Source organism: Aquarana catesbeiana, linkage group LG03 (genome assembly GCF_042186555.1).
Source record: "Aquarana catesbeiana isolate 2022-GZ linkage group LG03, ASM4218655v1, whole genome shotgun sequence".
Lineage (NCBI taxonomy): Eukaryota > Metazoa > Chordata > Amphibia > Anura > Ranidae > Aquarana > Aquarana catesbeiana.
The window spans coordinates 656654496-656670471 of NC_133326.1; the positions used below are offsets into that span (position 1 = coordinate 656654496).

The window sequence follows — 15976 nt, forward strand, 5'->3', positions numbered from 1 at the left end:
ATCATGGTCATCCTATACACTACCTATCCAACCTCAACATTGTCTTCTTGTACAATACCCATCTTGAATGATATTGGTCATCCTGTACACTGCCTATCCTACTTGATCATGGTCTTGCCCTACACTACCCATCCTGCCTAAAGCCCCATACACACATAGACACACATAGTTAATTTCATGAAGGCAAGTGTGTGCATTGTCCCAGGCTCAGGTTTCCCATCAAAAAGTAACATTTATATTTTTTTACATTTTAGACTGGGGTGCCTAGAGATTTTACATACTTTTAAAAGGGCAATACAAATGGGAAAAGTCAGGTACTCTAGCCTACCTTCCTGAAACATTTTCTTCTGTACACTACTCATTCTACCTAATAACTGATTTCCTGTACAATCCCCATCCTGCCTTTGAATTGTCTTCCTGTACACATTAATCCTGCCTGATTTAAACTTTCCTGTGGACTACTCATCCCATCTGATAAACCACAATATACTCGTATTTTTATTGGTATGCTTCTCCTGTACACCTCCTGTATGCCTAATGTCTAATTATCGTGTCTGTAGGAAGTGTATGTGTTATGAAGTAGTAAAAAACTGAAACAAACAGCTAATTCAATTTGAAAGTGTTTGAAAATGTTTATTTCACAGATTACTTACTGTACATAGTTTGACTTTATTGTCAATAAATTTACTGACACTTCCACTCATGCAGGAATAAAAATACATACACTGTACATTCCCATCACAACGTGTGCCACAATATATGTGACCTGTCCCTCACTCTGTGATGGCATCATCAAGATGGTGGCTGCCTCCTCTCTTTAACACAGTGAGCTAATCTGGCTCTTACTGCACCCCCATTTACAGCATGTGTTGGACAAACCCAATGCCGCTTCCCTTCCCCTCCTCTCCACCACCCTGAGGGAGTCATCTGATGATGGTGCTACCCCATGTCTTCCAACAGATGGTTCTCTCCAGCTCTGGGGGGCTCCATAGTCCATGATGTCACCGTTGTGTGGGCGCAAGTTGTTTGTCCATTCGCTAAACACCTCTTCTTCTCCTGAGTCTACATCGGTGGAACCTAAGTTCCCATATATCTCCGTGAGGTCCCCTGGAATACATAGACACAATATGAGCCTCCACATAAATAGCACAATGTCACATGTCATAAAACAGAAGTCATGTAGTCAGATGAAAAGCACTTCATTAAATCAACTGACATACTAATCATTGTTTTCCTGATAAAGGAGCACTTCAGCTAAAAGTTTTATATGCATGAGAAAGGTTCCAACTCTTTGTCAGGCTGTAATGTTTTCTGTGTCCCCAATGTTATCAAGGTGCTGCACATAATATTCACTATATGTCACTGTTGGAAGGCAACATGGTTTAATATCATATTTCTGGTACCATTTACTTCAGTCACACTACAGAAGGCTTGGCACAAATATTACAGGACACGGTCAGAGTGAATAGGCATGATCCAGAGGTGTTCGGAGACTGGACACATGAGACTGATAAAGAATACTACCATGACAAGCCCTTTACAAGTCCATGCTCCCATTACTGACTGCTGAGGTTCGAGGGCCACACATCAAGTACTACAGGGCCGCATATGACCCTTGAGTCTCAGTTGGGCACCGGGGGTTAGAACATCTGTCAGATTTTTCTGTTTCAATACATTTTTGACAAATTTTACAAACAATAAAATCAAACCCGAAAAATCAGAGGTACATATCGTCAGGCAATATGAAGATCCCTAATTATCAGGTATAGGTTACGGAAGTAAAACTATACAAAGACATCAAAAGTGATTGAGGCTACCCTGCCTAAAGCAGGGATGTCCCCCTAAATTTAGTTCTGCTTGGTTGTATTCAGCTTTAGCTCAGTTGATCTGTCTTTGTCTGGCCTTTCCTAGACCCAGTGTGATTGTCTACTTCTACCTTCTACCAAGGAGTGCCCCCCGGTTATAGAGTGGGAAGAAATAATAGATCTGGACACCTACCCAAACCCTATAAGGATATTTATGTCCTTTCAAGGCTACCACTAGGAAGTTTGTTGTCAGTGGTGCATGCTGAGGAAGGGTATAAATACTTGGGTTGACCATGCGAAGATGCCTTTGTTCCCCTTAGGCCCTGGCCTGGAGAGGGGCTGCTTCAGTGCTGCTGTCTTCCTCAGTCTGCTAACTAGTGAGAAAAAGCATGGGGGATTTTTTTGGGAAAAGTATAGAAAGGTGAACTAACCCTTTAACCCCTTCCACAGCAGAGCTATCGGGAAATGAGGAAATAATGGAAGCTCTGGGTGCTTGGCCTGACTGGCCTATTTACTCAGTAAGTATTCAGAGACAGGCAACCATAGAGGCGATGCCAATGGCTCTGAACCTGATTTTTACCTGAACAGAGTCTGGAAAGTGCCCCACGTGGAACTCGGTGCCTAAAGGTCATTTCAAAGCTATCCCTGCAATGTCCAGTCCAGTGGGATCCAAATTCGGTACAGTTCAAAACCAGACTGAGGATCGCCACACCAGAAAGCTGCCGATCAGAGGGGGAACATCCAGCAGCGATTTATAGAAGAGTCTTGATCAAACAATAAATTGAAGAAGAGAAAAAAAAAATATAGAAAAAAAGGGGGTAGCCTTTACAACAGCAGATCTGAGGGAAAGGTGTTCATCCTTCTAGGTCTAGGTTTAGGTCTTAAGCTTGCCTTGCCTGGAAGGAGGGGAAGCTGGTCTCAGATCGGAATGCCAGGGTAGAAGGGTTGGTGTCCCGGAAAGCTACCTGAAGCTGGAGCCTTGATGGGAGACTGGTAACCCATATGGGAAAGAGAATAAATCAATCTGCTTACCAGCCAAGGTCTACAAGATGGCTTAAAAGTCATGGCTTAAAGGTCCATGTTCTGTATAGCTGGGAATGGGGTTTGTAGTCTGTTCTGTGCTTTGGGTATCCAGAGCCCTAGCCCCCTCTCCTTTCATTGGAATGGGCAATGAGCATGTCTAAAGTGGCGCACAATGTTTCATAGCCCTACCACATGCCAAGAACACAGCCATGTGGTGAAATGTCAGCCTACTTGACCTCTTGGGGCCCATAATCGCTTCCAGGGGTGCTACCTGATCTGTTGATTTTGCTGTAGTCAAGATGGTGGCATATATCAACCTTAATCACTGGGGTCGGCTGGTGCCTAACTTTTTGGGTTGTATATTGCCTAGAAAGTTATGAGGTATCTTCGTGGTCATACCCATCTGTCAGGTTTTTATTGCTGTCCATGTCTCCTATGACAATTAACTTCATGCAGAGTCACCTGGACAGGAACCTGTGGAATATCTTACTAAGAAGAACACAGTCAGTAGGTTCTAACATTTCCCCACGATATCCCAACAAAAAAGTTTTGGGTCGAATCAGAGCCATGCCTTCCATGAGACAAGTTGAAGCAGTGAAACTGTTTCAGGGAGGCACAATTGTCTAGTGGTACTGATGTTGAAGTGTCCATGTGCAGCTCAGTAAAGCCCTTTACACACGGGCCAAATATCTGTACGGCGGGAGGTCCAACAGAAGTGGCATGACTGAAAAAAGGTCTGCCAATTGGCATCAGATCAGTGCTCTGAGCCAATGACTGAGAGTGCTGACCAGGTTGTTCTGGCAGGGGGGGATAAGCGTTGAACGAAAAGCACGTACCAGGCTTAACACTGAGCATGGTGAAAGCATAGACCATGCATTTTTTTTGTGGCGCATTTTACATGATTGCATTTTATTTGTAGGAGAAGGTTGTTTTTTAGGCACAAACCCCTGCCAAAAACACATGTACATTCATTTTTCATGCGCTCCCATTGAAATCTATGGGGCCAAAAACTGGCTATGCTGCACCAAAAAAACAAAACAAAAAAACAACAAAGCCTTTTCAAAAATTTTCACTGCACCATGTTGCATTGGCGTGAATGGGAACCACAGAGAGTAATGGGATTTTCATTGTCATGCATTGCCACGCGATGATAAATGCAGGAGACATCACACAATTGCTAAGCTCCCTATCTAAGAGCTGCAGCAGTCACACACGCACAGGCTTGGTTCTTTTGAGGGTTTCAAAAACGCTTGCCTCACACAGCCATTAGCCTAGGCACCTTCCTGGGTGGAGTTACATGTAAATGGACAGCACTGGTGCTGGGATGGTTAATAAAGAGAAAAATAGGCTAAACCTGCGTAAAGCAAGTACAGGAATCGTAATTGTGTCTGCATTTTCATGACGTTGTTTTTTTTGTGGTTGTACTTATGCAACTGAGATGACTAACTCTTGGTTAATACTGAGAGAACATTGCGTGCCGATATTAACCCGAAATCATCTTATCACACAAAATATCTTTCTCATCAGAAAATTCTATTATATCATCTTCCTGGCTTAAAGTAAGATGTAAATCCTCAGCTGGGTGACATTTAGTTTAGTAAAACACTGTGTGTCAGAAACAATTGCTGGGCTTTTTTTTTTTTCTTTCATCTTTTAAAGCATTTCAGTGCCACTAATCTATTACATCCTCTTTGCAGTCACTTCCTGTCTATGTGTATTAGAGAGGGGGCTGCGTGACACTTCTCAGGGCGGGGTTTCCCGATGGTGACAACAGTCAACCATGGATGTGTAACCACCGATTGGAAGCCCATATGACAGGATAACAGGGCAGGAGCACAGTTCTGATGAGCGTTGTTTCCATTTAACCCTTTTACTGCCACCACCATACGTAGTGGGCTGCAGATCTTGGGAGTATGACTGTTGGCTGTCAGGTGGCAGCGATCCCTGGGCTTTGCAGCTGCCGCATCACTTCTACACACCCCCACTTGTGTCAGTTCTCCCACGTGCACCCTCGGCATGTTTCTCGGGCTCCACATACCCATCAGCATAGGCGTGCGCACAGGGTGTGCCAGGTGTTCCTGGGCACACCCTAATCATGCTGTGCTGCGCAGATTCCCCCTGCTGCTTGACTACAGAGAAAGGGACTGGGGAATCTCTTTCTCTGTCTCAAAAGTGAGACATCAACGGTCTGTTTAGACCCCTGATATTTCACCAAAGCCCCTCATAAGGGCTTAAAAAAAATGTAAAAATAAATAAATAATAATAATAATAAATCATTGCAAAAAATAATAAAAATTGTAAAAAAGTTATATTAAAAAAATTATAAAAATAAACTACTGACACTGTCCATTGCTCTACTGACACCAACCTCTGCCTTACTGACATCGTCCACTGCTCTACTGCCCTATATTTTTTATATACTGTATATACACACACATATATACATACACTTTGTATATACACATACATATACATACACACTGTATATATACACACACACATATACATACACAAACATATACATATACATACACACTGTATATAAACACACATATACACATTCATACACACTGTATACACACACGCGTGTTTTTTTGGGAAAAAATACACTTCTTTGAATTAAAAATTAAGACAACAGTAAAGTTAGCCCAATTTTTTTTTATATTGTGAAAGATAATGTTACACTGAGTAAATTGATACCCAGCATGTCACGCTTCAAAATTGCACCCACTCATGGAATGGCGACAAACTTTGACCCTTAAAATCTCCATAGGCGATATTTAAAAATTTCTACAGGTTACCAGTTTTGTGATACAGAGGAGGTCGAGTTCTAGAATTATTGCTCTCGCTCTAACTATCATGGCGATACCTCACATGTGTGGTTTGAACACCGTTTTCATATGCGGACGCGACTTACTTATGCGTTCGCATCTGCGCGCAAACCCTGTACAACCACTTTTCCCTACAGGTAAGCCTATAATAAGGCTTACCTGTAGGTACTGGAAATATCTCCTAAAGCTGTATGGTTTAGGAGATATTCGCCATATACGCTTGCGCCAACGTCATCGTGCCGTTTCTATAATGCCCGTGTCATGACCGTCGGCTCCCGTGCGCATGTGCGGGAGTGACGTCATGCTACTCTGGCTAGGAACAGAGCCGGAGTCCACGGCCCTGGAAAAAAGAGGGGTTGAAGATGGACGCGACCACACAGCGGGGACAGCGGTGACATCGCGGGCTTCTTCTGCAGGTAAGTGGCACATTATGGGCTAGTATGTGATACATACTAGCTAGGGTGCCCACGTGTCCCGGATTGCCCGGGATTGTCCCTTATTCTGATTTTTGTCCCGTGTCCTGGGCACCTTCATTCCGTGACAATACAGTGTCCCGGAATGAAAAAAAAAAAACACACCGCCAGTCCGCCACCCTGATAATCATTTGCCAAACTGGTTGCTAGGCTAGGGCCGCCCCGCGTCTAGCAACTAGTGACGTCAGCTGACAAGTTGGCAGTGGGCACCCTACGTCTGAGCAGCGCGCCTCCGAGTCCACCTGACGAAAGAAACAAGTGCCTCAACCCTGTCAGCTCTCGGGCTTCCTTCCACTGGTCTCCTGAGAGCCTCGGCAAGATGGCGGCAGCTGTTACTCGGTCCGCGGCCGGCCCTCTAGTGTATGCCTCTGCAGCTTCTCCCTCAGCCAGCCTGGCCGCCGCTGGTGACACAAATGGCTCAGGTACATCCACTCCTACCTTCTCAAGCCCAGCAAAGTCTAAACCTATCAGTAATCCATCCTCCTCAGGTGAGGATGCCATGCAGGGTGAGGTAGGAGCAGATTCTGCAGAACCCAGGCCTCTCTCAGACCCTATAGCTGCTTTTCCCACATCTGGCCAGCCAGTGTCAGATACAGTATTAAAAGATGTGCTGCTCTCCCTTAGAGTGCCCCTGCAGGCTGATCTGATGAACTGTATAGCACAACAAAATCCTAAGTGAAAGGGTTAACCATGTAGAGAACACCATCGTCTCCTGTACTATGTCTGTAGTCTGTAGTCTCTGACTATCTCCTGTAGTATGTCTGCAGTCTCTGAATGTCTCCTGTAGTTAGTTTGCAGTCTCTGACCATCTCCTGTAGTATGTCTGCAGTCTCTGACCATCTCCTGTAGTATGTCTGCAGTCTCTGAATGTCTCCTGTAGTATGTCTGCAGTCTCTGAATGTCTCCTGTAGTATGTCTGCAGTCTCTGAATGTCTCCTGTAGTTAGTCTGCAGTCTCTGACCATCTCCTGTAGTAGGTCTGCAGTCTCTGACTGTCTCCTGTAGTAGGTCTGCAGTCTCTGACTGTCTCCTGTAGTAGGTCTGCAGTCTCTGACTGTCTCCTGTAGTATGTCTGGAGTCTCTGACCATCTCCTGTATTATGTTTGCAGTCTCTGACTGTCTCCCGTAGTATGTCTGCAGTCTCTGACTGTCTCCTGTAGTACGGCTGCAGTCTCTGACCTTCTCCTGTAGTATGGCTGCAGTCTCTGTCTCCTGTAGCATGTCTGCAGTCCCTGACCATCTCCTGTAGTATGCCCGCAGTCTCTGACCGTCTCCTGTAGTATGCCCGCAGTCTCTGACTGTCTCCTGTAGTATGCCCACAGTCTCTGACTGTCTCCTGTAGTATGCCCGCAGTCTCTGACTGTCTCCTGTAGTATGCCCGCAGTCTCTGACTGTCTCCTGTAGTATGCCCACAGTCTCTGACCGTCTCCTGTAGTATGCCCACAGTCTCTGACCCGCTCACGTAGTATGTCCACATTCTCTGACCGACCCCAAACAAAAAACCCCACTAGGCCTTTGAGCACGTCCATCTGCTTTGTAAGCTGAGTGACATTTCTTAAATAGGTAAGGGGCAGGGCCACCCAGCAACATCACATTGTGGCACTGCCTCCTTGTGACATCACCGACCAGTGCATGCTGGGGGGGGGGTGTCCCTGAATTGCAGTTTGGAAATGTGGTCACCCTAATACTAGCCCATTATGCTTTTACTTTGCAGGGAACAAAGAGGAAGTAAAACCCATCATGTGAGATCTGGGATCAAAAATACCTCAGATCTCACATTTACACTTAAAGTGTTTGTTAACCCCCCCAAAAAAATACAGATCCTGGTCCATTAAAGCAGATTAAACAGCACAGTGCTTGTGCTATGTAATCTGCCCCCCTCTAAACTGTAAAAAAAACAAAAAAAACCCTGAATCTGCCACTTCCTGTATGGCCTCTCTAAACAGACCACGATAACCAGGGCTGCTCCACCCTGATCACCATGGTCAAAGTGCGTCCCTCCGTCATACGCAGCCCTGCTCTGCTCTCCTCTCTCCCCCCTCCTTCCTCCCTGTCATCTCCCTCTCTGGCATGTTAGGACTAAAGAACAACGCCCAACCCCATCCTATAGGTGGAGATGTGGAGAGGGGAAGGTGTTCTATTGTTCTCACACACTTCCTTTTTAGAGTGACAACGCTGCTCCTCCATAGATGCAGTACAGTGAGTGAGGTGACAATAAGGAGAAAAAAGCCTGTAAAAGAGAAAACGAATGCATCCACCTTGTCTACATCATTGGTAAGCTGCAATATAATACATTTTGTTCTTGGGTTGAGATCCACTTTAATTGAAGAGCCAGTTCATTCAAATAGATATTTCAGTGTTAAGTAGATGCTGGAAAATCACTCATTGGCACTCCCCTATCTGTCAAGCACTCCGGAAGCCCTATCTTTCTCTTGCATTTTCCAGCTGGGACCTAAGCCTTGGAGTCACTACTCCTGCTGGATTTTCCATAGGATGAAAACTAGGGATGAACCGATAACTATTTTTTTTTACAACGAGAAATGCCCTGTACACACGTTTTTTCCGACGGAAAAACTGCGATCGGATTTTGTTGGCAGAAATTCCGATCATGTGTGGGCTCCATCGGACTTTTTCCGTCGGAATTTCCAACACACAAAGTTTGAGAGCAGGCTATAAAATTTTCCGCCAACAAAATCCGATCAGTTAAATTCCGATCGTGTGTACACAAATCCGACGCACAAAGTGCCACGCATGCTCAGAATAAATTAAGAGTTGAAAGCTATTGGCTACTGCCCCGTTTATAGTCCCGACGTACGTGTTTTATGTCACCGCGTTCAGAGCGATCGGATTTTCCGACAACTTTGTGTGACCGTGTGTATGCAAGACAAGTTTGAGCCAACATCTGTCGGAAAAAATCCATGGTCGGAATGTCCGATCGTGTGTACAGGGCATAAAAGTACCGATATTTTTTTTTTTTTAGTACTCGCTTTTTTTTATACCAATTACCGATACCTACCGCAACTGTTTTATTTTAACTTCAGCTGTCAGCAATGGTACAAAGCATTCAAAAGTTATTTACAAATGAAATAAATTGATTTTTTTTTAATTTAGCGCTTTTTCAATGTGAAATGTGTAAATATATGTTAATATATATATATATATATGTGTGAAAATATTCACTAACAAAGCAAACAAAAAAAAAAGTTTTAATTGTTTATCGTTTATAAAATAGACGTTAAAAAAAAAAAAAAAAAAGCAAGAAAATAATAATTAAATGGAGGAGAATAGGGAGTTAATTAAGGCTGATTAGAGTAAATTAAGGGTTAATAAGGGGTTAAACAGAGGAACATTTGTTCATGCCTTTGATCTGCAGATGAAGAAACGGAAAGATACAAAAAGAAACAATGTTTCTGTTGTTTTTATTTTTGTTTTTATTAGTGTTTTTGTTTTTATTAGTGTTTCAGGGCTGAGCAGTGTTGTTCATAAACATTGCCGGCTGCTTTTTTTTTTTTTTTTAATAGCTCCAATTACTGGATTTTTTTAACACTGGGGAGACCCACTGACAGCTCAAAGAACCGAGCCTGAGAGTATCGGTTTCAGGTATTGGTGCATTTGCACGAGTATCGATACTTGTGCAAATACTCGGCATCGGCAGCAATACTAGTATCGGTGCAACCCTAATGAAAACCCATCAGGAAGTATTAGGCTTGGTTCGCACCTAGGCGGTTTTTGAGTGCTTTTTGTTTAGTCTGGGTTCACACTAGTGCCAAATGGATGTGCATCCAACTCGCACAGCAGGAGATTATGACTGGCTCTCTATGGAGCCAGTTCACATATCTCCGCAGCGGCTCCAGTGTGATTTGCACAACGTCTCTTGGTCCATTTCAGGTCCAAATTCAGCCAAAAATTCGGGCTGGAATCGGACCTGAAATGGTGAACGAGGATGCACCGAACCCCTGCTGGGAGCCGCTGCGTGCTTATATGTGAACCCATCCTAAATCATGTTAAATGAACGCGTTCCCATCTATGCTTTTTTTTTGCAGCCACTGCGTTTTTGGAAAGGGTCAGAGACTTTTTTTAAATGCAAAACGTTTAATAGACTTCAACAGAGAAGCTGCAGAAAAAGCATGTTGTGCGTTTTTTTGCTGCGATTTTCAATAGAGAAGCTGCAGAAAAGCATGTTGTGCGTTTTTTTGCTGCGATTTTCAATAGAGAAGCTGCAGAAAAGCATGTTGTGCGTTTTTTTTGCTGCGATTTTCAATAGAGAAGCTGCAGAAAAGCATGTTGTGCATTTTTTGCTTGCGATTTACCGCAATTTTGTAACACACAGCAAAAAGCACCGCAGAAACGATCAAAAGCAAACTGCATAGGTGTGAACCGAGCCCAATGCCCCCTACACACTACAGAATAAGAAAATCGGGCGAACTGTTTCATCCTGAGGAACGATCGTACAGTTTTCGTATAGTGTGTACACAATTTTCGACAGCCGATTGCAACCTTCCAAACGAGAATTTCCAAAGGGACAAACTCCAATCTTTTTCTCGTACGGGAACAGAACGAACAATTTTTGTTTGTGTACCATTTTCATATGATTTTTGATTTTATGATTTTTATGATTTTATGATTTTTATGAGAAATATCAGATATGAAAGACTGTGCATTATCAGAAACAACAAACATCAAAAAAAGAGCCTTTGTCCTACCAGAATATTAATACATTATTTCTGTTCTCAGTTCCGACTTGCTGTGAAAACATCGAGGAAAACCAGCTGATCGTTCGCCCGATTTTTTTCATAGTGTGTACGGGGCATTAGACTGCTTGTTATAGAAGCCACAGGTAGACAGACCTGGTACCTTGATATTTGAAGGCAGAGCTTATCTCTTCCAATCCAATCTTATCATAAGAGTGTTGTAGAGATATAGCAAGCCTTAAAGCAATATTAAATCCAAAAGCAAACATTTATTATGTTACAGCTTACCTATCCTTAGACTACATGTACACTGACCACCCCTAAACGAAATTCTCCTGGCAGCAGAAAAATGCTAAACGCCCCAAAAAAGCAGTTTTTGCCGCATTTTTGCCACGTTTGCATTTTCTTGCCAAAACATTCCTTTACTGAACGCAATTCTTCTGCGGTCAGGAGAGGAATGTTTACCAGCCCCTAAACCCTGATAAAAGCCTATGAGTACATAGACATAGGCTTTGTTTCCTTTATTTCCACCTGGTGATCCAGCCAGTAAGTCTGTTGTTTTTCAACAGAACAAGCTCTCCTGCAAATGTATCAGTTACAGGGATGAGACAAACCATTTACTGTGACTGTGGGGCTTACAATGATCAGATTTTATTCATTCATGTAAAACCCTTATCTCAAAAGAAAGAAAAACTTGTTTGTTGTAGCTTCTTAATTTTAGCTGGACTTGGTCTTCAATTGATGCTAGTCCTGCAAGTTGGTGGAAGGTTTCCCCCGCATCTGATTCGCAATAGCAGGAGATTGTGACCGGCTCTCTATGGAACTGGTTCACATATCTCCGGTGTGAATTGCACAGGAGTCCTGTGTGTCTTTTTAGTCCGTTTCAGGTCCAAATTCAGCCAAAGATTCGGGCTGAAATCAGACCTGAAACGGTGAACGAGGACGCACCAGACTCCAGCTGTGATCCGCATGTGAAGATAATGTGAACCCAGCCTCACACCCAACCCCCCCCAACAATGCTGTTGTCAAAAGCAAAGGTGCCCCCTGTGCTCCTTCATCCAGAGCGGAGGCACTTTAATACAGGAGGTGTGTTGCTGGCCAAAGCACAAGGTAAAAACAGAAGGGGAAAAAAACTTAAAAAAGGAAAACTAATGTAGCCACCACATCCAATGACTGGTAAGCTGCAATATATTACATTTGTTTTAATACTACTTTAACCACTTCAGCCCCGGAAGATTTGGCTGCTGAATGACCAGGCCATTTTTTGCGATTTGGCGCTGCGTAGCTTTAACTAACAATTGCGCGGTCGTGCGACGCTGCACCCAAACAAAATTGATATCCTTTTTTTCCAACAAATAGAGCTTTCTTTTGGTGGTATTTGATCACCTCTGCGGTTTTTATTTTTTGCGCTATAAACAAAAAAAGAGCGACAATTTTGAAAAAAGCACAATATTTTATACTTTTTGCTATAATAAATATCCCCTTTTTTTTTTTTTTAAAAAGCTAATTTTTTTCTCAGTTTAGGCCGATATTTACTCTTCTACATATTTTTGGTAATAAGCATATATTGATTGGTTTGCGCAAAATTTATAGCGTCTACAAAATAGGGGATAGATTTATAGCATTTTTATTATTAGTTTTTTTTTACTAGTAATGGCAGCGATCTGCGATTTTTATCGTGACTGGGACATTATGGCAGAAACATCGGACAATTTAGACACATTTTTGGGACCATTGGCATTTATACAGCGATCACTGCTATAAAAATGCACTGATTACTGTAAAAATGTCACTGGCAGGGAAGGGGTTAACACTAGGGGGCAGATCAAGGGGTTAACTGTGTTCCCTGGGAGATGATTCTAACTGAAGGGGGAGGGGACTGACTAGAGGAAGTGAGGATCGTGGTTCCTAGCTAATAGATCTGTCACTCCTCTCAGAACAGAACAGGGATTTGTGTGTTTACACACACTTCCCTGTTCTGTGTCTCCTACTCACGATCGCTCGCGACCGTCGGCCGCCAGCATTGGCACCCCTGCTGTGCAGCGGGCGCGCGCCTGCTATCCCTGATCCCGCGAGCCGACATATAGCTACAACGGTTCGCGGGATCGTGCTGACCTGCCGCAGTAAAATGACAGCGGCTGGTCGGCAAGCGGTTAAAGAGGACCTGTTAGAACCCCACTTTAGGTTCTGTTTGGAAAGTAGAGAATGTGACTTTTAGCAAACATGGTGGAGAATCTGCCCAGTTCATGTGCTTTAAGGTCCCTTTCACACAGGGCAGACTGCGGCTTCAATCCACACGGACACAGACCGCTCTACTCTATGGGCAACCGGATGTAAATGGAACGCCTGTCAGTTTACACCCCGACTGCCATCTGATCCGCTGGATGGAAGGGGATCCCCGTCCGTCTCTTTTTTATCTGATCGGAAGTAGGAAGGTACAAACCAGGGGTCTCAAACTGGTGACCCTCCAGCTGTTGCGAATAGTCCCAGGAGGCATTGCAAGGCTGACAATTACAAGTATGACTCCCACCGGCAGAGGCATGATGGGACTTGTAGTTTCGCAACAGCTGGAGGGCCACCAGTTTGAGACCCCTGGTGTACACAGACACATGTCCATTTATACCCACCACTCCATAGAGAAGAATGAAGGCTCCGATCGGGTCCGCCTGAAAAGAGGACAGGCAGACCCCGATCGGAATGTCCGCGTGAAAGGGGCCAAAATGGCAGTGAAGGATTCTCCACCAGAGATTGCCTCGTGAACATTCTCATTCACATTCTCTGCTTTCTAAATAGACCCTATAGTGGGGTCCTTACAGGTCGCCTTTAAGGTTTGTTATAGCTCTAATGATAATATTGGATAACATAAGATCTGCCTTCAGTTTTAGACCCCATAATCCATAGCTCCCAACTGTCCCTGATTATGAGAGACTGTCCCTGATTTGGAGCAATGTCCCTCTGTCCCTCTTTCCCCCTCATTTGTCTCTCATTTTGGTCTGATCTATATACTTGTATAAAAAAAATACACTTTTTATCTTTCAAAAAGTATTTCCCAGCGCTAAACCTTTCATCCAAAATCTAAATTGCTGCATTTGTAAATTACTAAAAGCCAATATAAAGGAATTGTAGCGGTAAAAAAAAAGTCCTTGTGGGTTAGCTCCCAACTGTCCCTGATTTCGAGGGACTGCCCATGATTTGGAGTAATGTCCCTCTGTCCCTCATTCCTCCTCATTTGTCCCTCATTTTGGTCTGATCTATATAGTTGTATATAAAATGCACTCTTTATTTATCAAAAAGCGTTTTCCAGCGCTAAACCTTTCATCTGATTTCTAAATTGCTGCATTTGTAAATTCCAAAAGCCAATATAAAGGAATAGTAGTGGTAAAAAAAAGCACTTGTGGTTTTAACCGATCTTGTTCTTTTTGTACAATTCTCCTTTAAGGGGGCGTGGCAAGGGGTGTGTCCTATGCCTGCATACTTTTGCTGATAGGTGTCCCTCGTTCCCATCTCAAAAAGTTGGGAGGTATGGGTTTGTTATAGCTCTAGAATGCTCTAATGATAATTTTGGATAACTTAAGATCTGCCTTCAGTTATAAACCCCATAATCTGGTGCAGCTGTGCATGGTGGCCAATCAGCTTCTAACATCAGCTTGTTCAATAAAGCTTTGACAAAAAAAAAAAAAAAACTGGAAGCTGATTGGTTTCTATGCACAGCTGCACCAGATTTTGCACTCTCCAGTTTTAGTAAATCAACCCCAGTGTGTCAATCTGTTCAACTTCACCGAAAGACATGTCAATCCCTAAACTAGCTCTAGAGTTTTAAAAAATGGCAGCTTCAATCCGAAGTTTTTGAGTCATTTTACCTTACCTACCAGATATTTAAAGAAACAAAACAACTAAATTTTGGGTGAAAGTTGATGAATTTGATATTGTATAATATGATATATTAGTAGTGAAATGATACTTACCCGCCTGCAGGGCTTCATTTCTCCTCCATCGGGACCCTCCGCACGTAAAGATGACAGCCCGTATGAATTCTCTGCCGCACAGCTTCACTCCGAAAGCAGGAACCCGGACGTTGGCGTGGGCTCCACCGTGCCAAGCCAACAACCAAAGGATCATCAGTAGGGCTGGCGTCAGGCGCTGCATGCTTGCTGGACTCTACTTGGAGCACACAGGTGGCAGGAGGGAGACTGAGCAACCATCTGCTGCTGACCACCTTCTTATAGGCAGGCAGTGCGGACCTGAGGTACGAGATAAGGACCCTCGCTCGCCACCACCCCCTCCCCAGACCAGCCCTGAGAACAGAGATAACCTTTCAAAAGGATAATCAAGCGAGAATTATTCAAGGCTCGTCAGTGGCAGCAATCACCCTGACACATCCAGAAAATCACCTTCGCCAACTGATGCACAAGAGGACGCAACTCAGCTGGACAGCATTGGAGGTGGCACGGGGGGGGGGGGGGGGGAGATTACAATGGAGTTGCTTACATTACTTTCCAGCTTCTGAATCTAGAAGTTTTAGTTGGTGCATTAAAGATGATTTAAAGCTGAACTCCGGGCAGATTACAAAAAAAAACACACACAATTTAAAGCAGTTATAAAAGGTACTTTCTTTTTTATTTGCTAAAATAATAACCATAGTATACTTACCTGCTCTGCGCAATGGTGGCTCTGAACCTCCTCTTCTGGGGTCACCTACCCACGTTCTCTTCTTCTGAGTGTGCCCCACAGCAAGCTGGTTGGCTATGGGGGGCACACCTGTGGGCTCGATCCCAAGCCAGGCTGTGTGCCTCTATTGACACACACAGAACGGCTCAGCCCCTCCCTCTGCTCTCTGCTACCAGGATTTGATTGCCAACAATGGGAGCCAGTAAATAATAATGCGACACCCAAGGCCAACATCCGTAATGTACTGTATATATTAACCAAAAAGAAAAAAAATGGACTATATAGGCCAAACGTGGAGTCTGTATAAAACCATACATTTTATTGTACAAAATATATTTGTTTAAAAAACAACTTCCATACAATATTTAAAAGCAAAATATAATAGTCATAATATAATATAATAGACATAATATAATAGACACCCAAGGCCAACATCCGTAATGTACTGTATATATTAACCAAAAATAAAAAGGTTGGACTATATAG

General features: G+C 43.6%; 1 protein-coding gene across 1 annotated transcript; it reads right to left on the reverse strand.

The window, feature by feature from the left end:
- Nucleotides 1-612: 612 nt before the first annotated feature.
- Nucleotides 613-15047, reverse strand: RLN3 (relaxin 3). Its single transcript, XM_073624153.1, has 2 exons — nt 14788-15047; nt 613-1107 (listed from the first exon to the last, which is right to left on the reverse strand). The coding sequence occupies exons 1-2, from the start codon at nt 14966-14968 to the stop codon at nt 818-820; spliced, it is 471 nt and encodes a 156-aa protein (XP_073480254.1). The 5' UTR covers nt 14969-15047; the 3' UTR covers nt 613-817.
- Between the last annotated feature and the right edge of the window lie 929 nt (nt 15048-15976).